The 23,846-nt window shown below is 44.6% G+C and overlaps 1 protein-coding gene across 6 annotated transcripts in view; it reads left to right on the top strand.

The window, feature by feature from the left end:
* Positions 1 to 22,775, top strand: part of LOC147630144 (uncharacterized) — a 54,982-nt gene extending 32,207 nt beyond the window's left edge. For 2 of the 6 annotated variants that reach the window (XM_086811770.1, XM_086811769.1), the window contains exons 2-6: positions 12,676 to 12,914; positions 13,249 to 13,416; positions 13,813 to 14,055; positions 21,453 to 21,609; positions 22,010 to 22,775. In XM_086811770.1, the coding sequence (XP_086667896.1) occupies positions 12,889 to 12,914; positions 13,249 to 13,416; positions 13,813 to 14,055; positions 21,453 to 21,609; positions 22,010 to 22,063 (648 nt within the window). In that variant the 5' untranslated portion in view covers positions 12,676 to 12,888 and the 3' untranslated portion in view covers positions 22,064 to 22,775. The other 4 variants (XM_086811766.1, XM_086811768.1, XM_086811765.1 and 1 more) reach the window with 4 other exon arrangements.
* Positions 22,776 to 23,846: the final 1,071 nt, after the last annotated feature.

Genomic DNA, 23,846 nt, shown 5'->3' with positions numbered 1-23,846 from the left:
GAGAAGCATGTGAAGATCCCGACTCTCCCCACGTTCCTAGTGGACCGTCAATTGGACGGGAACAATTACGGCATCTGGAAGGTGATTCTGTGCTGGAGTCATATGACCTTGCTGATTTCATCGTTATCGGGGTTCCAAGGCCGGAAGCAGAGGAAGGGGAGTTACTGTCGATGAAGAAGGACCGAGAGGCACAGGCACAGATGTGGGATCGTGTCAACGCCAGGGTCCGGTCATTTATTTTCCTCAATTGCACACCACAAGTAATCAATCACGTAAAGCACATGACGCTGGCCAGAGGCATATGGCAGCACTTGGCTTCTCTTTATAACAGGGTATCACCCATGAAGAGGATCTCCTTGGAAGTGCAGATGCGGGTTATGAACCTTGCAAAGTCATCGACGATGCGGGAGCACATTAACAAGCTGTAGGCTCTTTAGCAGGAAGTCCTCCAGGCTGGGAAGGAGATATCATCTGAAGACATGGCCATTACTTTGCTGTCCCACTTGCCTGCTCAGTATTCCGCTTTCTACTCCTCTTTGATTACGAGTGGCAGGCTCAGCATCATTACTTGGGAGGAGCTTGTGCCCATGGTCTTGGACCAGAAGGAACGTTTCACGAACCCTCCCCACAGCGGAGGTTCGGAGGCCTTAACTGGCCAACGGTCGAAAGGCCGGAATAACAACAAGGGCAAAGGGAAGGCTTCACCGGAGAAGTCTTCTGAGAAGAAGCCCGACACAGAACGAGAGAAGCTGAAGGCCGAACGATCCTGCAATGATTGTGGCGAGGAAGGCCACTATTGGAGGAAGTGTCCTAAGCGGACTGGGAAGAGTGCTGATTCTTCAGCCTCAGCTGCAAAGACTCCTGCATTTGTGCACTTAGAGATGATGAACTCCGATGCTTCATCGTCTTCGAGCGAGGAGGCAGTTGGCTTCAGCGCGAAGGATACTCGGGAATGGATTCTTGACAGTGGTGCTTCCAAGCGGCACATGACTCCGTCCTGTGATTTCTTTTTGGATCTGAAACGGCAGTCAGGTCGCATTTTTATTGGCGACAACTCCACTATTCCGATACACAGTGAGGGCCGGATGGAGATTATTCCCGACGGCAAGGGGGGCAAGCATGCTTCCTGCGTCCTTGCGCTGGGTTTTCATCTTCTGTCAGTGCATGAAGTATGCAAGACTGGCTTTCGAGTGGAATTTGAGGAGCATTCAGTTGCTCTACGGGACCGTGAGACTGGCCAGGTTGTTTGGGAAGGCGGTGTGGAGAATGGTATCTACAAGCTCTCTGCACTCTCCTCGTTGACAGGTTCTTAGGTCGGAGATCTGTGGCACTTTCGTTTTGGCCACTTAAATGTGGACGCACTGCGGCGAGCTTTGCAGACCAGATGGTGGTTGGCTTGCCAGATGTTGGCAGTAGGCAAGGATGTTGCAGTTCTTGCATACGTGGTAAGTAGCACAGGAAGCAGGCTTCAGGGGGGCTTCGAAACCGTTGGAGTTGATTCACATTGACTTGTGTGGACCTCAGCAGACACCATCATTGGGAGGATCTCTCTATTTTATGCTGCTTGTTGATGACTGTACCAGATTCACGTGGGTCTACTTTCTTTCACAGAAGGACCAAGCTTCTGCGAGAAAGAGTCTAGATTGCAGGTAAAGACTCTCAGGGCTGACAAAGGGGGTGAATTCTCCTCGACTGTATTTCTCAGTTTTTGTGCAGACCATGGCATCAAGAGAGAACTGGCCAATACCGGATCGCCTTCAGAGAATGGAGTTGTAGAACGCAAGAACAGGACTGTGGTGGAGATGGCGAGGACCATGCTGCTGGAGCATCGTGATCTTCCTCGTCCACTTTGGGGAGAGGTTGTGGCAACGGTTGTCCATACCCTCAACCGGTCTCCAACGACTTCAGTACCTAATATGACTCCGTTTGAGGCATACTTTGGCAGGAAACCTGATGTCTCGCACTTCCGTGTTTTTGGGAGTGATGCGTATGTACATATTCCGAAGAAGCAGAGGGGGAAACTTGACTCCAAGTCCCACAAGCTTATATTCGTGGGGTGTAATTCTCTTTCCAAGGGATACAGATTGTATGATCTAGACAGGAATGAGATTGTTGTCAGTCGGGATGTGGTCTTTGATGAGCATGTTCCAGTATCCACTGTCGCGAGGAGCTGCCACTTCTTGGAGATCCAGAAGAGTCTGATGAGATGATTCCCAGACCATTGCTCCAGTTGATCACCCTCAGTCAACACAGGAGGTTGAACCCGCAGATGGAGTAGAGCCCCCGCAACAGCAGGAGGCTCGACGATCTGTTCGAGTACTAGGTGGTTGTTGGGCACCCTTCGGGAGTCAGGTGTCACGGAGTTACCCTCCGAGTGGACCACAGAGGACGGCCCTCGAAGATCACACAGAGTCCGAGACAAAAGCAATACAGCGGAGCTTCTTAAGGTAAACTATGCTCTGATGTCTCGTATTATGCGAGACAAGGAGCCCACTTTTGTCAAGGAAGCCCTCTCACAAGATACTTGGAGGAAAGCCATGCAAGTGGAACTTGATGCCATCGAGAAGAACAACACATGGGAGTTGGTACCGAGGCCGTCGAAACGGTCAGTCATTGGTGTCAAATGGGTCTTTAAGACCAAATATGCGTTAGACGGGTCGGTGGACAAACACAAAGCCAGACTTGTGGCTAAAGGTTATGCTCAGCGGCCAAGCATCGACTACGAGAATACCTTTGCACCGACAGCACGGATGTCCACGATTCGGACCGTTCTTGCCCTTGCTTCTTTCCAGAGGTGGCCCGTTTATCAAATGGATGTAAAATTTGCGTTCCTCAATGGTGACCTGCAGGAGGAGGTGTATGTTGAGCAGCCTCTAGGCTTTGTTGTTCCAGGATCAGAAGGGATGGTTTACAGGTTACATAAGGCCTTGTATGGTCTTATGCAAGCTCCCAGGGCTTGGAATCAGAAGATTGATTCCTTCTTTGTTCGGACTGGATTTCAGAGATCGGTTGCAGATCCTAACCTGTATCTCTTTCAAGAACGCGGCATGGTTACGATTATCATCCTTTATGTGGATGATCTCATTCTCACCGGCGGTCATGTGGAGCACATTAGCGTGACGAAGGCTGCCTTGCCAAAGGAGTTTGAGATGACCGACTTAGGCTTACTCCACTTCTTTTTGGGATTGGAGATCTGGCAGACCCAGAGGGGGTTTTTTGTCTCTCAGCAGCGGTATGTTCATGAGTTGCTTGAGGCCTTTGGGATGGAGAACTGCAAGCCTATTACTTCGCCGATGGACCCAAACACAAAGTTAACCGTTAATGATCCTTGTGAGCCAGTTGATGTCTCGCAGTATCGGAAGTTGGTTGGTTCATTGATCTGGTTGCTGAACACCAGATTGGACTTGAGCTTCTCCGTGGGGCTGTTGAGCTCTTTTATGCAGACGCCATTGAAGTCTCATTAGGACGCAGGATTGCGGATCTTGCGGTATCTGCAAAGTACCAAGGATCTAGGACAGCAGACTCCAAGGTTGGAGTGACTCAGATTGGGGAGGAGATCCAGACACGAGGAGATCTACTTCAGGTTACAGTTTTACCCTCGGCTCAGGAGCAGTTTCTTGGAGCAGTAAGAGGCAGCCAACTATTGCCCTATCTTCGACAGAGGCAGAGTACCGGGCTGCTTGTAGTGCTGCTTGCGAGGTTGTGTGGTTGCGGAGGCTGCTAGGCGAGATTGGGTTTCCACATGAGGCCACAGCCATCCAGTGCGATAACCAGAGTTGTATAGCTATTGCTCGGAACCCGGTCTTCCATGCCCAGACCAAGCACCTAGAGATACAGTATCACTTTGTACGTGAGAAGATCCTGGCTGGTGACATCTTGCTACTTTATTGTTCGACGGAGGACAATGCGGCGGACCTCTTCATGAAGTCTCTACCTCAGGCTATGCTCAGGCGGCACTCCAGCTCCCTTGGGTTGATTTCACAGCTAGGAGCTGAGAGGGGTTGTTAGAAGTCATCTCTTGTCTTTATCAAACACCACGGCCTCTGTTGTGGGTGTGCCCGCCCTGTATAGGTGTTTTATCATTTTTCCTCACTCCCGTATTTTTTTCCAAATTTTTCCCGATTTTTCCAGGGTGTGGGAGGCAGTGTAGGACTTGTCGGCTGTACCAGATGCTGGCTGACTGGTCACAGGCAGTCCTAGTTGCTCCCTGCTGCTTGCCGACTGCACACGAGTGATGGCCGACTTTGATATGCTGGCCGACTGCTGTATTTTCAGGTCGTGGGCATTTCAGGTCCAGTCGGCTGTCCATCTACTGGCCGACTGCACTCATGGGGCCATATAAATAGGCCCCATTGCCCCCACATTGTATTCATTCAGTTTTCCTCGAGATCTTGTGTATAGAGAAGAGTTATACGCCTATCTCTCTCCTTCTCTTGTGCTGTCTATTTTCTGCATTCTACTTGCTCTTATGGTCTCAAGTTTGGTTATCATTTCCGCTGCGTATTTTGACACCTTCGTGCATCCAAGAATAACATTGGTTAGTCGTGGATAGATAGACGTCGATTGGGAAGCCTTGGCGAATGAATTTCGTCAGACATTTGCCAATTCATGTGTGTCACAACCGAGTGCTAGTGACGAGATTTGTGACTACTTATAGTTACTTATTACTTTCCTGTGTGATAATTGCTTTTGGCTATTTTCGAATTACCACCAGGACCCTTTAGATCATGTATTTGATTGAGCACATTTCTTGGATGTAGTGCACAAGATCATAGGAACGGTTTATTCAGTCATCTTTTGATAGAGAGTTTCCCGCTTCAAGCTAGGGATTTATTGTAACTTCATGTGGGTAGTTATTTTTTGATGAGTTCGACTCACGAGGGACCATGGATAACTTATTTTTGTCATTAGTATGGCGAGGATGGGCTGTTGTGCCATATTTTCCTTGACGTGCACTAGGGTTTGTTGGAAATTATTTCATCCCCAGATGGACTTTCCCATGCACATTCATGCTTGTATCAGGCTCCATAGGAAGCCTTGCATATGCATCTAGGCACTACATATTTTTTTGCCTATTTTTAGGCATCATTTCAGCATTTTTATGCATTGTTTGCCAATCCTTTGTTGATTTTCTACTGGCCGACCAGCTCCTCTCCCACCTATATAAAGGTGGCTAGGCTTAGCCTCATTCTTAGATCTTGTTTGAGCTTCTGCAATGATAGGCAACACCTACGGGACCTCCCTCGTGCTGCTCCACGTCATGTACAACCTTTTCATGTGATACTCAGCAGTGATCTTCTTTTCTCTTTTTATGCTTGTTATCCATACATAGTGTTTCAGTTTTTTGCAGTAGTTCTTTGTGGGTATCATTGCATAGTACCCATTCTTTCAGGGTTACCAGTGATGAATGATACGGAAGCAAAGGTCGAGATAACACCTAAAAGAAAATATTTTTTACAGCTAAAAGTGGAGGAGCTAGAAAAGGGAGAAGTAAACCACCTCTATAAGGAGAATGAGCTAGAGGAAACAGTCCTCGAGCTTAAAGACAAACAATGACCTCCGCCAAAAGCTCAAGAAAGTTGAACCGTAGATGGCATCATATGCAAAAAAAGCCACCAAAATTGTTGACCACACTATACAAATGATCAGAAATGTGGAACAAATAATAGAGGCAGATAGTAGTAATGTAACTATTTGGCCCTCCTAGCTCTATTTCACATGATAGAACCCTTGCCTAGACACTAGATAGGTGGAAGAAGGCATGGGAGTCTTGGTCAAAAAAGCAAAAAGTCAAACTATGTTGACCATGAGAGCTGAGGGCACCATTGGAAAGAGGAGACTCAGCTAGATCAAAAATCTAAAAGCCGCTTTTCCAAAAAGCAGCTCCAGGGCCAAAAAGCAAGGCCCTGAAGCTAGAAAAGTATAAATCAAGAACTTTGGGCCGTATTTGATTATTATTGAAATAATAAAAAGACAAAAGACAAAAGCAAAGCAAAAGCAATGTTTAGCAAAAAGCAAGGACCCCTTTCAAGTATAAAAGATGTGTCGACCTCTTTGAATGATATAGATCAATTGTGTGGAGAACAAGGAGAGTATCATCGCCACCATCTTCTTCAGGCCCTCCGACAGCTCCTCCACCGTGTTGCCGTTTTTCAGCGCCTTGATCCGCCATGCGCTGCCTGTCGACGCCTTGCTTTGCCCATTGCCATTGGTTGCATTGCCCAACAGCACCAATGTTGCGTTTTCCTCAGCTGCCCAGCAACGTCGCGCCACTTGCTGCCCGTGAGCGTCGCGCTGCCTACTACTTTGAGCACTGCACCGCCTAGACTTGCTACGCTAGGGTCTAGTGCCCCTCCACGCCATCAAATCTATGCCTGTGTTACCTGGCGTCGCCTCTGTTACGCTTGCCGTCCTTGAGTTTTGCTGCCTACGCTGCCTCTTCCAGCTCAGTCACCAACGCTAGCAGCACTTACGCCACCAGCACCAGTGCCGCTAGCAATGCCTGAGCTTTACCATCTACAGCTAACTTGGCCGCTTCTACAAAGAGCCGCCATCCAGTTTTGAAAGAACCATTTGGAACTAGACTTGGACTTGAGTTTGGAACTGGACTTGGACTTGGAACTAGACTTGGATTTGGATTTGGATTTGGTCTTGGAACTTGGACATTGGATTCGTTGGATTTAGATTTGGATATTGGATCTGGTACTAGCCTGGTGAGAGTTTCTTGTGGGTCCATCCCCGTGGTGTGCTCGGCATCAGAGATCTTGTGTCTCTATATCGACTTGGATTCTACTTCAACATATTTGTTTGTTTTGTATTCATTGATTGTATTGATCTTGGCTAGCGTGCCCGTGGATTGTTCCTGAATAGTTTCCTAAAAGGGGGCGGGGCCTGTTCCCCGCTTAGTGTGGTGTACTGTGCAAGAACCCTATTCCCTTCTCTCTCTCCCCTCTCTCTCTTTATATCTTTATCTCTTGGACACATGGTTGAGTCTGTCACGGCACGCCCCGCTGGGCTTACAAGTAATGCCACCTCTACCTCTTTATTAGTCATTCCTTTGATAAGGACAACTAGCTATTGAAGGCAGAACCATCGAGTGTGCCAAGTATTGAGATTCATAGGATCCACCGTTTCTTGAAGTGCCCTCGGACCTCATGAAGGTCATCGGACCACCACCTAGCCCCTAACAGACTCCGGTATTGCCAATCCGTCCACATGGCCGACTCCATAATGCCACTTGTTTTGGCGTCCGCCCATGTGCCCAGTACCTTATACGTTCAATCTGTTAGGATCTTAGATGTAACCGACATGCACAGATGTATAAGAATGACCTGTGTGGACTTCGATGGGGTTTTTTAGTTAGAGAGAAGCAAATTCTCACTCACTCACAAAGTGTATTTTCAAATAGTATAATGTACATCAATTCTCTTGTAGCGTTGTATTAACAGATAATAGTATAGATATGTATCTACTTTAACTTTGTAACCTTCTTTCACTACATTTGCATAGTCTCTTCAAGTAATCTATCAAATACTTCCATGGGCAGCATAGGGTCATCACTTTTGAGCTTTTGGAAAGGCTTTAATATCTTGAAGTGGACAATGGGCAATTGGCTTTCTTGTAAGTCATTCCTTTGCCCCTTCAATGAAATTAACCAAATCTTAAACACCTAAGGGTGGTGTGATATCACTATTAGAAAGGTATAATAAAGATTTTTCTCCATAGGGAAGACATACTTCCCAAGCTTCTTCATGGTTTTCCTCTCCTCCGTCAGGAGCTAGTTGGATTTGATTATTTGATTGAGGAAGACACTAGATGAGTCACTAGCAATCTATGGTTTGAAATCACTGTGAGCTTCCTAAGAGGGAGGCTACACTTTGCATGAACAAGGAGGTGATCTTCAATCTTACAAATATTATTCCAAGTTTTTGTGGAAGAGTAGTTTGCCAAGATATAAATCCAGTCCACTCGGAGTCATCAGGCTCTGAGAGTAAATTCATACTCCGGGCTCTTTTTACTATTCATCAACTTGTTGACTAAAGCGGTCAATCTATTGTCTGAAACTTCTATCCAAGACCTCGACCCATTGGGTGAGTTTTCCATGTTTTTTCATTCAATTTTAATGTCTAGTCATCCTTGTGGTTGTAGATGTGATCGGTGTCCTAATTAAGAACTAGCCTTGCATCCCTCATATAAAGCCTCCCAAGGATCATATTGTATGACTCTCTTTTCAGGAAGTCCATTACCACGAATGAGTGGTGAAAACACAAACCAAAGGTCTTGATCTTGATGTCTTGGGGATTCCCATATGTTTTAGTGTTCTCATTTGGCAAGTTTTACCATAAGACTTGTGTCTATGAGTGTTCTCGTTAGCAGGTTTTATCACAACGCTTGCGTTTATGAGTGTTCTTGTCGATAATTTTTTTGTATTCTCATCGGTAAGTCTTACCACAAGACTTGCATCTAGTAGTGTCGGTGGTCATCCCCAGGAGAGATCATTTGATTGGTCAGGATCTGCCTATGATAATACTGAATAGGTTATGTTCGATATGGGTGCCAACCAGAGAATTAGAACTAGAAGACGTAGTTCTTTTTTTCTTTTCTTTTTTTTTCTGGGAAAAAGATCCTTCTATTAGTTAATGAAAAAACAGCCACAAAGGGCTAGATACAACCACGAAGGGCTAAATAGAAGATGTAGTTCTAGGTTCAAATAGCCCTAGAAAGAATTGACGTGCGGTACAACCAATTCCAAAGTTGTGCATTTGGTAGAGGATATGGTACATAAGAAGAGTTATATCATGGGTGTTCTGATTTGGACACAGTCTTGATGGGAATACTTTCAAAGGTCATTTATGACGAGAGTGTTCAGATATTTGATAGTTTTGTGGTTCTCGGAGAGGGAGGGTATTTTTTTGAATAGCCCTTGGTATGAGGAATTACCCATTCTTGATAGGATAGGTAATTTGATTACAATTGTCTCTTTGATGTTAGATTATCCAATTTCTCGGGAGTTGGATTGAGTGATTGTTGTGTTCCTCACAACTTTGGTTTGAGTTGGCCTATCTTAATTCCGCTGAGATAGTTGTAGGAACAATGGTTACAGATTTAGTTAGTTCCTGTGGGGGAGCTAGGAGTGGAAAGGGCAGACAAGGTGAACCAGATTATGGAGTCAGTTGTCCGATGTAGCTTGAGTTTCCCATGTTTATTTCCAAGACTGGGAGTGTCTTAGGAGGGGAAGTCCAGTCTTTCATGTTAGTAGATTGAAAGAGGTGCTGGGAGATGAGGATAGCATTGTGACCCCTTGGGAGCTTGGTGAGGTTGAGGACTTGTCTTATGTTCCACATAAACTGGAAACGGTGATTAATTTCAAGGAAAGTTGAATTGTGATGCTTGCTTGGACTATGTAAATGTTAGTCTAGTGGCGTCCGGGACGCTTGTAACTACTAACCATTAGACTGTGTGGGTGAAATTGTCTGTTGACATGTTTTTGGACTGTGAACAGTTGGTAAATATCCCTCAAACACTTAGTTTTATTTGCTAGTAGCATTTTGTGCTGAAATGACTTTGTAGGTCCATACCAGTGTTCAACTGCAAGCGTCTCTTCACAGTTCAGTTCCGTGTTTGTCCATACTTAGAGACCAATGCCTCCGGGTGTCTACGTGTACAAACCCTAATCTACACTCAGATGTAAAAAGCCCACGACTGCCATAAAATACCATAAATGCCATAAAATGGTACAAAATGCTGGTCAGCTGATGTATACATGCTGTCGGCTGCCTCCACAAGCCCCAAATGCTTTGGTCTAGATGGCTAATGTAATTCTACAATGCTGAATCCAACCCATACCATGTGGTACATGCTGAAAACATTCATTTAAATGCCCATAAAATGCCTGATAAATCCTGATGATGTTTATGATGCTAAAATGATGCCATGTCAATGTACACCTGAATGGTGTGCACGTGACATTCCCCGCTGCTAAACTGTTGCTGGGTGGTATACCTGGCAACCTTCGACTCCTCTGGGGATCCTTCTCCTCCGAACCACTGCCTCTTTTGTCTTCTGCTGTCGGGACTGAGGTCGTCTGCAGGGGTGAAATCCTTTGAGCCAAGACTTTATGTACTGCGGGAACTGAATGGCAAATGCTGCTAAAGCTACCTGGAAATACCTGAGCCACCCCTGACCTGCCTGTGGAAACCTTTCACCTACCATCTCCGTCGTTCCTGAAGCTCTGAACCTCGTGAGGCGATGTTGGAGCAAACTTCCGTCTTTTGTGGAAGAGAAACCCCCTGCTGCTGCCAGTTGAAGCCCAAAACTTATGTCCTCCTTTGATGATGGATGTCATTCTTCCCCAGAGAGTTCATGGGCAAACATGTATGCCTTGCAGATGCAAGACGGACTGCTAAGATGACTGCTAAGATGACTACTATGCAAGCCATGTGCAACCCTATATGCTGTGCAAGAATGCAGATGGATGGGTTACTAATGCATACCTAAGGGAAAATCCCTAAGGGTGGCCTGCAAGATTTTGAGAACTGGGTTTAATTGTGCGGAAGCGATTAACATGATGTCTGATTGAATGACTGATGGAATGAACATGATCTAAGGCTGGTTACCCTGTAACGCTCTGATACCAATGTGACATGTGAGGGTTGCACACCTGAGGCTGAGGAAAGAAGATGGTGGACTGTTCTACGCTATGTTAGAATGCTGTAAATGCTTATGAATGCTGTGTTACCTTCACCAGATGACTGCTGCATGTATGGATGATGCATAGAAGGCTGGATACTGATGTAAACTGATGATTAAGGGCTGAGAACTGCTGTGGACAGAAACGCAGACCTGTAGGGATGCTGCTGAACTGAAAACGCAGGTATGCTGCTGCTGGACAGAAACGCTGGCTCTACGGCTGCTGGCTAGTGACACCTATGACTGGGGAGACTGAGGAGAGCTGCTGATACCTCAAGTGTATGGCCTCCTTTTCCCGTTGGTGCTCGAGTTACATACGTTCTCGATCAAGCTCACGTTGGTGTTCCCGAGCAGCGAGTTCAGCCTGACGCCGGTCTTCGTCGATCCCGCGTTGGGCTTCCTCATAGTCCCGTCTTTTTGCTTTTTCTCTTTTCCTTCGGGCCTCGTCCTCTCTCCTTTGTTGTTCCATTGGAAAGAAGAGGGAGATGTAGTCGGGTGCTGCTGGAGGTGTAGAAGGACGTGCTGCTGCTGCCTCCAAGAGTTGGAGACGCTCCATGAGCAGCTGGTTCTGAGCTCTAAGAAGAGCTATGGTGTCTGCTGTAGGCGGAAGAACAAGGTCTCCTTCGGGGGAGACGTCTTCCGGCTGATGAGTACTCTCTCATGTAGACATGATGCTGAAGTCGGTGGTCGTGCCGGAACACAATCTAACCATCCAAGGATGCGATGCCCCCACGCTAGGATACGGTGTGTGTGGACAATCTGAATCTGATACCAATGTGACATGTGAGATCTTTCACCGTCGTAAACACAACCTTAGTCTAACTAAACTGCACTTAATGATGCTTAAGAAAGACAGATAGTGTCAATGCAATGCAATGCAATGCAGCTATATTAGATGATGAATGCGGTTACAATGAGATCCAAATGGATCTATGCTGTCCTAGATGATGTCTACCCCTGGAAGAGAGGGAAACATGCTGAATAATGATGAAGGATGGCTGTCCTGACTCCAATGCTGAGTTCCACCACTTGTATGCTGGTATCCCTCTATGTAGGAGTTGGGAAGATGGCTGAATATGCTGATTACTGATGTAGATGCTGAACTGTATGCGATGCTGGACTGAATGCGATGAAGGGCTGAAACGCTGATGTCAGATGCCCCTTGATGGACTAAAACGCTGATGTGTCTCTATTTATATGGGGGACTGGTGCTGGTCGGCCAGCTCTGCTGCAGTCGGCCAGATGTAAAAAGCCCACGATTGCCATAAAATACCATAAATGCCATAAAATGGTACAAAATGCTGGTCGGCTGATGTATACATGCTGTCGGCTGCCTCCACAAGCCCCAAATGCTTTGGTCTAGATGGCTAATGTGATGCTACAATGCTGAATCCAACCCATACCATGTGGTACATGCTGAAAACATTCATTTAAATGCCCATAAAATGCCTGATAAATCCTGATGATGTTTATGATGCTAAAATGATGCCATGTCACCGTACACCTGAATGGTGTGCATGTGACAAGATTTTAAAATCATCCTAGATTACCCTATACATGTCCTCATGAAGCCATGACACATGCATCTGATGGTTGATGCATGTAACATGATTCCATTGCCTCTTGGGCTATAGGTCAACGGTAGTGCTCATGCCTCCCGGCATCTAATTTTATTACCTACCCTCACATATTAAAAAAACATGACTCCCTTCTAAAGGTGTGAGCTCTATGCCCAAAGAACTGTCTCATATATTGGTGGTTGTCTAAAAGTGAGTTAAAGAGAATTGCACTTTCTGAAAGTGAGACTAAAAGCATTGTATCTCTAGCCATAATAATGATTTCCTCTAGCTAAGTGAGGTTGGGGCGTGTTCCATGGAGGAGTAAATGTAAAGGTATCTTTTGGCTATCCCTTATAACTCGTAATTTTTTATAATCTTGGCCTTACTTTTGCCAAGGTTTACTTTCAAGTCCTTTTGTTGTCAACAGGAGCATAGCCTAGCAGTGAGGGCTTGTGACTTGGGGAGGGGAGGTCCTGAGTTCACATCCGTGGAGGCCCCAGTTGGTATTATGACTGCTTTATGACCACAAGTTGCAATGCCTTCGGTGGGAAGACCAAGCTGCCTCTGGGCTCGTACCAAATTGTGACCACAGAAGGATCTACTCAAGGAATTCGACAAGCTCGTCTATGCCAAACCAGACATGTTACCTGCTTATATAACGTTCTGGTAGCCCTAATGAATTCATGCTTCAATTAACTCTCTCAGTCTGCTTATCCATGGGATATTGTCAAATGGTTTGCGGAAGATTGTATGACAATGGGAAAAGGGAAGAAAGGGGGGTGGGGAGCAAGGACCAAGTAAGATTTGTATCCTCAAATGAGCGAACGTATTAATGTAAGAGACTTTTGAGAGTTTAGTTTCTTGCACCTCAGCTATTATTAAAGGGTGAATGTTTGTATTCTGGCTGAGATTATAGTAAGCTTTCATTTGGACATGTTAGTGATGTTGGATAGGACTGAAGATTGAAATCTCAAGTATCATTTCAATTAAAATGTATCAGGTTTACAGTAGAACCAGCAGCGGCAGCAAGGAGTGATAAAGGAGATTGCCAGTTCGTTGCAGGAAAATGGGCATATGGATTGATTGCTCTGCTGCTTGTTTACTTTCTTATCTTCGTTAGTTTTTCATTCAGACTTAGATTTACTATGGATCAATTTAATGAATACAGGTTGGTAAGCAGAGCATTTCAATGCAATCTAGTATTCTATCTTTTTTTGTGAGTGAGTTACATACATATCTTACATATATACATGCATGCACACACATACATACATACATATACATAACAAACCTACACACACGTACACACAAATACGTAAGTACGCACATATACATAACAAACCTACATACACACAAATATGTAAGTATGCACATACGCACACTGCATGTGTGCATGCATGCATATATCCATACGTACATATTTGTCAGGGTTCGAACTCACATGTCCTTTTGGGCAGTGGAGTGTGATAGCCACTCTGAGAAGGGCCCACCAGTTGAGTATTCTATCTTCTCTCTCACATGTCAATGATATCTAGAATTGAAGTGCATTTGTGTACTTTTGCAGGTTGATTCGAAGAGGGGGCATACTTTCGTTGTTCTTGTTCCTTCTTTGTCTGGTCACAATTCAGACACAAGCATATTATAAACCTCTAGGTCGGTGTTTCTTGTCTGCTGCGGTGGCGATTGCAGTTTTCTACTATTTCTGGGCCAGAAATGGTGGTGTTATCTACAATGTGTTGTTCAATCGAACTAAATATCTGGAGAAGTTTCATGCAGACCTTAGAAGGTTACGCAGCGATCATGAAAGGTATAGTGGACATTTATCTCTCAATTGGCAACGTGTTTACTTTTTTCTTGCTAACGGTTAAGATGTTGACTTCAGCAACATGGTGCTAAACATCAATTCTGAGCGAAATAGTGCATCAGCCCAAGATTTGCCTTTACCAATACTTTTTTGAGAGGCTTATGGGTCCATGAGATCTTCTCCTTGTAATTACCTATAGGTCATTTGCATATGAAGGGAGATGTAACTCGCGGCGGCGGTGCCCGGGGGACTAGGGCCTTTGACACACTTGTCGATACCATCAATGCATATTAAAACATTTAAACATGGCCACAGCCTTAACACATATCCATCATCACTTTGCATAAAACATAAAGCTGGACAAAACATCCACAAATGCTGAAAATGGAGCTTGCACGAGTGACACCGCATAGAGGCTGGAATGGGCGGACCCCCCCCTTGGAGTATTTTATTACCCAAGGAGAATAATATCATGTACAAGCTTTGAGGGCCTTACTCTCCCCACGGGAGATGCCGGATTATCCATATACAAATGCCATAACACAGCCCAACACGAGGCAACCAAGCCGGAACATAGGCTGTAGAAATGCCGAGTCAATAATATAATCCATATACCTCCATGTGGGTACTGATTCTTCCCCAAAAACCACGGGTCTTCATGCAATAGAGCTGGTACAGCAAGTACAACTCTCCATTCAGGCGGTACAGTGGTTGGTACAGTAGGTACAGTGGCTGGTACGTTGGTACAGTGGTTGGTACAATAGGTACAGCAAGTACAAATGCTAGTACAACATGTACAGTGACTAGTACAGTAGGTACAGTGGTTGGTACAGCAAGTACAGTGGCTGATACAGTCGATACGGTGGTTGGTACAGCAGGTACAGCAAGTACAAATGCTAGTACAACAAGTACAATGGCTAGAAATCATAATAAATGATTGAATACCCTTGCCTTCAGTATTTCTTCACGATGGAAGCCTCCAAAACAGTCCCCAACAGCTGGTATTCTTCATGGGCAGCCTTCAAGAGAGAGAGAAAGAGAGTAGCCATCATTAGGGCAGCCTGTAACGGTGGTAGAGGCTAGTGTGCAGCAAGAGAGCCTCTATTAATGAAGAGAGAGGACTCCAATTTATAGATTTGGGCCTCCCATGAGCTAAAATGGCAAGAGAAGGCTACAATGACAAGTGGAGAGCCACACAATAGCTGAAGTGACAAGTGTGAGGCCACTTGTCTCACTTTGATCCACTTTATAACAAGTGTCAGGCCACTTGTCTCACTTTGGTCCACTTGTCTCACTTTATAACAAGTGTCAGGCCACTTGTCTCACTTTGGTCCACTTTCTTGCCACATGTCCCAATCTAAGAGATGGGTTCTTCCATAATCTTTACCTCTAAAAATATCCCGATTGGTAGACATTCTGTCATAGACACTTTGCCAACTGCTCAATTCTAGATGTAATGACGCGAACAGAATTTCCATCGGAGTCAGGCCAAAAATAGCAACTCTCTTAAATTTTAGGAGTGTGGTCCTTTGTATTCTAGGATAATCCCCCATTCCCAAAGCTTGTACTTTCCAAATATTTAGACATCCTGGAGTCCACCAGACTTCTTTCATTCTGGAAAATGTCCAGGCTGGTGACATCCTCCCCAACTTCTTAAAAGTTGTCCGCAACTTTAAGCTTGAAGCCATATATCCAAGATTTTATCATGTCCCATAAGTGGGCGAGACAAGACAGTCTCAAAAATCCAATATAACTGAAGAATCCATGTCCCAAAGAAATGGGTGAGACTAAATAAGTCTCCATAATACCAATATCAAAATCATGTCCCAAAATAAATGGGCGAGAATTCCATGGAAGATATGCTAGACACAGGCACAAGAGCCAATTGTGTCTCAATCACCAATATCAATGAGATAATTATATGCCAGTGAAAATCACCAACCAGGTGCTAAGACACTTAAATAAGTACCATGCACATGAAACTAGTGCCTCACACAGAAACATGTGCTATGCACACAAAGTGGTGCCATTCAAGAGCACAAACCATGGTGACAGAAAAGCTGGTTCTCCATAGTTCTGGCAATCCTTTCTCCCAATCCCAACAGTTCCCATGTTCTCCCATACAATCCCAACTCTGATCAACAAGCATGGTGGGGAAACAATGAAACACTCACTCCACAATCGCAACACGAATCCATGTGTATGGTGGAGTGTTCATTGAATTGCCCTCTTACAATCCCAACATGAATCCACATGCATGGTGAGATGAACAATGAACCTCTTGGCCTCTGTATGGGGAGATAGTGATTCTAATATGGCATAAAGATAAATAAATCTATGTCCCAAATAAATGGGCAAGACAAAACAGTCCCATAAGTCCAGATATCATAATCCAAGCTCAAAGCACACAAACATGTGCCAATCCACATGACCCTTGGCGTACACATAAGTCCCTTGCCAACCAGGTATCATGTCCACTTTACCACTTGCACTCCGTGTTGGTACTCTGACCACACACCTTGGATGAGAGGTGGGCTCGAGTAACAAGATAAAACAATCACTCGCAGGCATAAATAGCCTGGTGTTCCATAAGCATTTCTCCTGCACATAGTTTATAGGCATTTCGGCCACCAACTCACTCTACCCTCTTAAGTGCCCATGTTCCCTTCCATCTGCTCTCTATTGTTCCACCCACACATGGTAGAAACAATCTTCAAGAGAGCACGTAGGACAAGAGAACACTACACAGGGTATGTTGTGCTTGTCACTACCCTTTGAAGTGCCCATGTTCCCTTCCATCTGCTCTCTATTGTTCCTCCCTCACATGGTAGAAACAATCTTCAGGAGAGCACATAGGACAAGAGAACACTACACAGGGTATGTGAACCATGAGTTTCGTAAGTCCAATGCATCCCAAATAAAGGGAGCCAAAAAGAATAATCCATAAACCTAAGGATGGATCCAAATCCCTAGAAAAGAAGTCCAGGAATCCAAAGACCTGGATACCATAATCCTTGTATACCATAACTCTTACCACATACTCCGTGCTAACCACACACCTTGGAGTAGAGGTAGACTTTATTCATAAAAGCATCATATCCATGAGATATCCAAAGATTTCTTCTCTATAAACTCGGACAGATTCGTCCATAGAAATTGCTTGTGAAGCCCAATATCTATATAAATCTCGTCCAAGAAAGAAATCCTCCATAGATATAATCCATCCCAATAAAGGGAGCCATGAAAAGAATTCATCCCATTAAAGAGAGCCATAAACAATGTTTCCTTGAAACCATCTCAAGACAAACAACAACACCTTTCTCCTTGCATAGCTATACAAGGGTTAGTGAACATCAAAAACACTTCATAGCAAAAGCACTAACTTTGCAAACTCAAAGTATACTTAGCTTTTCTTTGCCATGTTGGTCATGAAGCTAGAAGAAATATCTCGTCACCATATCCTTAAGATATCCTAAGATATATCTCCATATAGCTTGCCTGTAAGCTTGATAATATAATCCACAATATCCATATGGAAAGAGTGCTAAACGTGTGCACATAAAGCCAACTCCATACTTCCAAGATAAATTTTGTGAATTCATAAATCCTTAGACCAAGCTGTCTATTGCTCATGCTCTTGCTTCATAGGCTCTGAAAGTGGCTGGCCATGCTTAATAGCAATGATGGTAAGTGTGGTCCCCACTTGAGATCTTTTCTCTTCCTTATTGATAGAAAGAAGCCTCTGCTTCCAAGAAAGCCTATGCTCTGATACCAATGTAACTCGTGGCGGCGGTGCCTGAGGGACTAGGGCCTTTGACACACTTGTTGATACCATCAATGCATATTAAAACATTTAAACATGGCCACAGCCTTAACACATATCCATCATCACTTTGCATAAAACATAAAGCTAGACAAAACATCCACAAATGCTGAAAATGGAGCTTGCACGAGTGACACCGCATAGAGGCCGGAATGGGCCGACCCCCCCCTTGGAGTATTTTATTACCCAAGGAGAATAATATCATGTACAAGCTTTGAGGGCCTTACTCTCCCCACGGGAGATGCTGGATTATCCATATACAAATGCCATAACACAGCCCAACATGAGGCAACCAAGCCGGAACATAGGCTGCTGTAGAAATGCCGAGCCAATAATATAATCCATATACCTTCATGTGGGTACTGATTCTTTCCCAAAAACCACGGGTCTTCATGCAATAGAGCTGGTACAACAAGTACAACTCTCCATTCAGCCGGTACAACAGGTACAATGGTTGGTATAGCCGGTACAGTGGTTGGTACAGTAGGTACAGTGGTTGGTACAGCCGGTACGGTGGCTAGTACAGCAGGTACAGCAAGTATAAATGCTGGTACAGCATGTACAGTGACTAGTATAGCAGGTACAGTGGTTGGTATAGCAAGTACAGTGGTTGGTACAGCAAGTACGGTGGCTGGTACAACAGGTACGGTGGCTACAAATGCTAGTACAACAAGTACAATGCTAGAAATCATAATAAATGATTGAATACCCTTGCCTTCAGTATTTCTTCACAATGGAAGCCTCCAAAACAGTCCCCAACAGCCGGTATTCTTCATGGGCAGCCTTCAAGAGAGAGAGAAAGAGAGTAGTCATCATTAGGGTAGCTTGTATGGTAGAGGCTAGTGTGCAGCAAGAGAGCCTCTATTAATGAAGAGAGAGGACTCCAATTTATAGATTTGGGCCTCCCATGAACTAAAATGGCAAGAGAAGGCTACAATGACAAGTGGAGAGCCACACAATAGCTGAAGTGACAAGTGTGAGGCCACTTGTCTCACTTTGATCCACTTTATAACAAGTGTCAGGCCACTTGTCTCACTTTGGTTCACTTTCTTGCCACATGTCCCAATCTAAGAGATGGGTCCTTCCATAATCTTTACCTCTAAAAATATCCCAATTGGTAGACATTTTGTCATAGGCACTTTGCCAACTGTTGGTATCTGCTCAATTCTAGATGTAATGACGCGAACAGAATTTCCATCGGAGTCAGGCCAAAAATAGCAACTCTCTTAAATTTTAGGAGTGTGGTCCTTTGTATTCTAGGATAATCCCCCATTCCCAAAGCTTGTACTTTCCAAATATTTAGACATCCTGGAGTCCACGAGACTTCTTTCATTCTGGAAAATGTCCAGGCTGGTGATAGGAGAAGCATACGACAAACCCTTGCTTGCTTCAGCCAGTAGTGCACTTTATTAGTTTGCACAACTTGCTTTTTGAGCTGTCTTGAGCTATGAAATAAACCTTCTTAAAGTTGAAAAAGTGCATAATGTTCATAAAACAACCCCTTATCAAACTCACGTGTGAACCAACATAGATATAGTGTCGACAGCTTACCACCAGGAGATCAAGACCCAAGTGATGGTTGTAGCCACTCCAACATGGTGGCCTCCAATGTATGGGAGGCAGGGGTTTGGGTGTAAAGTATGGTCGCAGTAGAGTGCACTTATGAGCCAATGATTCACTTACATAGGCTTGGGCTAATAATAAAGCAACAAAGGGCACTTTTTATAGTTGATTATAGCTTTTAACAGTGTGACCCTTGCCAATAAGCACTTGTAGGTCACTTATTCCCCATGTGTCCCATCTTGAGCCGCCCTAGGTATAAATGTAACGGGTGGGCACACGTTTCGGAATCAGATTAACCTTGAACAAGGTATAAAGCACTAAAGCATGACACAACACAACCACAAATAGAATATGCATAGTACACCACACTAGGGGCCGAAGATGGGCTGACCCTCCCTTTTAGGTTATATTTCCAAAAGGAGTCTGCTTGTGAATACAAGATTATGGGTGCCTGGGATTCACCACCAGTCTGCACTTGATTGCTGCAAGTACATGTGAATGAATACAAAGCAAACAAGAAGCCCAGGTGATTCCAAATTACCCAGACAAAGATACCTCTGTCCACAGGAGCATCCACAAGCCTCAAGATACCCGTCCAACAAGAGCAAGGCAAGCGTGTTCCTTGCTGCATTCCAATCCTCAAAACACCTTTTAGGGTAGATCATGCCAAGCAACTTTTGGAGGCTTCAAGCTCACACCAACTGCCCTGCAGTCAACTGGTACTCCAAAGGTGAAAGAAGGTGCCATAGTAAACAAGTGCTCCCGTCGTGACCACAATTGCCGAACCCAAGTGCCTATCTTATTCTCAAAAGGGATCCTTCTGCTGGTATGTCATAATAACTGATTTTGGAAATCACAAAAAAGCAGGAGGAACAAACACACTTTACATGTGAAAATCTGAAAATAGCGGCGACGAAAAACTTGCCCCTGTTCCGTGTACATCCAAAAAAACGCCCATACTGCTTTTTCTATTTTTTTTATAAAAGGTGCCCCTTCTAGAATCCCCAAAAAGCAGCTATTATCGGCTCTGATACCAAGTGTTACAACCCCATGGATCTCCTAAACACGAAACACAGGGATTAGTACAAAACCCTAAGAGGGGTGGAGGCTAGCTTACCTCCCGACCGTATTAGGTTCTATGCTTTGAACCACCCTCGAACTAGGGGCTAAGGTTTGACTCCCAGAGATCCATGCCAGTTTGCCCCATAGAGGCCTTCGGCATACTGATCTATGCTCTACCACACGTGTGGCGGGAGTCTTGGTCAAACTCTGACCAATAGTGAATCAGATTGTGCATGCATTCCATCTGCATCATTGTTGTTTCAATTAAGTTAATTATCAAGATTGTAGGTGAAGCTTGTTACAGCCAAGCATTAAGTGGAAACAGTTCTTTCCTTAATATCTTGATAGTTACTATATCAAACACCAACACTAGGGCAGAGTCGTAGGGCTAGAGTTGTGTGAAATGGACTTGTGATGAAGAGAGAAGTCTTAACACCTTGAAGAAAGGAGAGTTTGCTTCAATATTTTGGATATCCATGCTAGGCCATGTGTGATACATGGGGAGGTTAGGACAAGGCAGGAGAGTCTATGACACATTTAACTGCTCTATGCCCTTCTTGATGTGTGGCCAGAGAATCTGGATTACCATAGTGCATGGATGTCTCATTCAACTTTTCTATGATAGTCTATTTTGAACCTCAGATGAAGACATTTGTTCCAATTGGGTCTTCGAGAATTTTTGCCTTCAAAGTGAATCACACCAAACAAGCTTGAAGAATTTTTTAATAAACTCTCTAGTTCATTGTATGTTTTCATAAGCTTACATGTGTTTTTGTCCAAGAGAATTTGGCTGGTGAACTTAATAGTTGCTGCATTCTTAAACCTTAGTGCAGTGGTGTCTTTTGGTTCATGCTTCAATTTATACAATTAGAAACAGTATTGTCTCAAGAGTTGGAACTTGTCATAGTAGTTTCCATGTTCTTTATCATTTGCTGGATGTTCTCTTTTTTAGGGAAAAATCCCCAGGTGCTTTTTGGAAGATGGAAACTCGGTTAAAGGAGGTTCGGGAAGAAGTGCTACAGTATCAAGATAGGATAAAGCAGCTCGAAGATCAAGTGGAAGCATTAAAGGTGGATTATTGCGCGTGTCAGCTAAAGACTTCTTTACTTGTAATGCACTCAGGAAACTCTCTTAAGTTGTCTTTCAGCAAGTTCTCAATGTGGCGCACAAGTATCAATACATCCAAAAGTAGCATCATATGCGCACAATTGGGCTCGTACACACACTAGTGCACACGTACACACATGCATGCATGCTCAGATGTAAGGCACATGCACACCCCCACATGCATGCGGACACATGCACACGCGCACACACGTGCACACAGGCATGCATGCACTCTCAGGGGCACAGATATTCATGTTTTGGTGATTTCCTCTGAACGTTTTCATCAAATCTTCCCTTTTGAATGTGTTCTCCATATCTGGCCAGTAAAGAGGCAAAGCAGCAGCTTTTGTCATTTACTTGAAAGCTGAGTGAGTTACAAAGTCCATGATTTGTGTTTTGCAGCCGTCTCCTACTGCAAGTGAAGAAGTTCCTGCAAATCTCAAGGACGCTTGCTAGGCCAGAGAAAAAGTTGTGTACATAGTTATCCATTTTGTAAGTCAGCAAGATCTTCAGTACTTACGTAATGTATACTAAGATTAGTTGTGAACACGTGGGTCTTTCACTACCTTGAAACCTGATGCTGCTCAACAATACTGAACAGACTGAAGGATACCTTACCAGCCACTCTCATCAAATGCTGGCAGTTATATGATGCAAGGATGCTTGGAAAAGATGCCACTCATTCACAGTTTTTTGCCCAAAGCTGCTGTGTAAACTAGACGGATGACAACAAGATCACTTAAAAATGTGGAAGAATCAGTGTGCTGTAAAACTGTGGATTATAATCTTGACAGTCATCCAAATTTGGTCCACAGTATGGGGTGTGGTGTGAATCATTTATTGAATCTCAAATGTGGATCCGTCATCTATCGATTTGCCATTGTCGGATAGATTTCTGCAGTGCAGCTGTTGCATTCTTTGCTGCCACATGGTTGGGTCAAAGGCATTTGCATTCGGGGTGTGGTAATAATGCTTCCTGAAGGCCTGTACTCTGGAAGAATGCCCAATCTTGGAGGATGCTGTCAAAGTTCATCGGTGTTTGTACATGCACAAAGACACGGATACATACATATCAGTCCATTAGAGGGAGTTCTTACATCATCGATGTGGCAATTCTTTCATGTGTAACATTCATTCGTAATCTATTCTTGTAGTAGTGATTTGTTCAGTATGGTTTTTGTTGCTCTTTGGGATACTACCACAAGTGCATGCACACACAGCCCGTCTCTCTCAATCTCTTGAACCTCTCCATTTATATAAGAAGGGTCCTAATTGATACACCAAGTCATGGTCTTAACTCTTTTTTACATATCATCAATTACCCTGCATTACAAATGCCCAAGATTCATTTTCAAACACTTTCAAATATTGACACTAAGAAAATATTGACACTGCAAGCACAAGCTGAACAACCTTGAGGATGATCTTCGCTTCTATTGCAAATCCCATAGCCCATGCATTTATGTGAAGGGCTTGAATGCAGCCGAAACAGCTAAGTACATGACCCAGCCTCAAGCACGGGAGACAAGTAAAACAGAAAGGGACAGAGAGGCTCTTCCTCACTAGCAGGAAGGCTATCTCATACATTTTTATTTTTATTTTTTTTTTTTGGGGGGGGGGGGGGGGGACAACCAAACAGGTGGCCTGTAATGACAAGTGGCCTCATCGTCTTTAACCCTGGGGAAAGGACCGCTACTCTAGATCTGCAGAAAAGCCTCTGAGTGTTTCTGCATACGCTCGGAGCCGCTTCGCAACTTCTCCCATTGGACATGGAGGGGGTGAATAGTGTCCGTCCATATGCTGTGGATGGACTTTGCAGGCGGTGTGTTAATGCCCTCTATGGCCTCGCTGTAGCAAGCACGCCAAATGCGCCATGCTCTCCCACGTCTGACAAGTGCCTGTCGTACTCCTCTCCTTAGGGGTAGTTGAAAACAGGGGTGGCGTGATCCTGCAGTGAGAGAGAAGGGTGAGGTCCTATTTTGTCTCCTCATATGCAAGGGTTGGTGTGTTGACTCAGAGGCCTAGGCAACCGCCCCCAGGTAGTGGTGTAGATGGATGCTTGGTCCATGGTGAAGATGTGGAGGATCCTCTGCCATATCTATTGCGCCTTGGACAATCCCAAAGGCAATGATGCTGAGAGACTCCTGAGGGTGTCCACACCTAGAACAGAGTGTCGAGGGACCTCCAGCTACCAGCCAGGTGTCCATTGCAATTGAGCTATCTGCCGAAGGAACCATGG

This window comes from Cibotium barometz, chromosome 17 (assembly GCF_041138505.1).
Source record: "Cibotium barometz isolate CiBa-2024 chromosome 17, ASM4113850v1, whole genome shotgun sequence".
NCBI lineage: Eukaryota > Viridiplantae > Streptophyta > Polypodiopsida > Cyatheales > Cibotiaceae > Cibotium > Cibotium barometz.
Note: the sequence above shows the minus strand (reverse complement) of the source record. Positions and strands in the feature narration are given on the sequence as shown.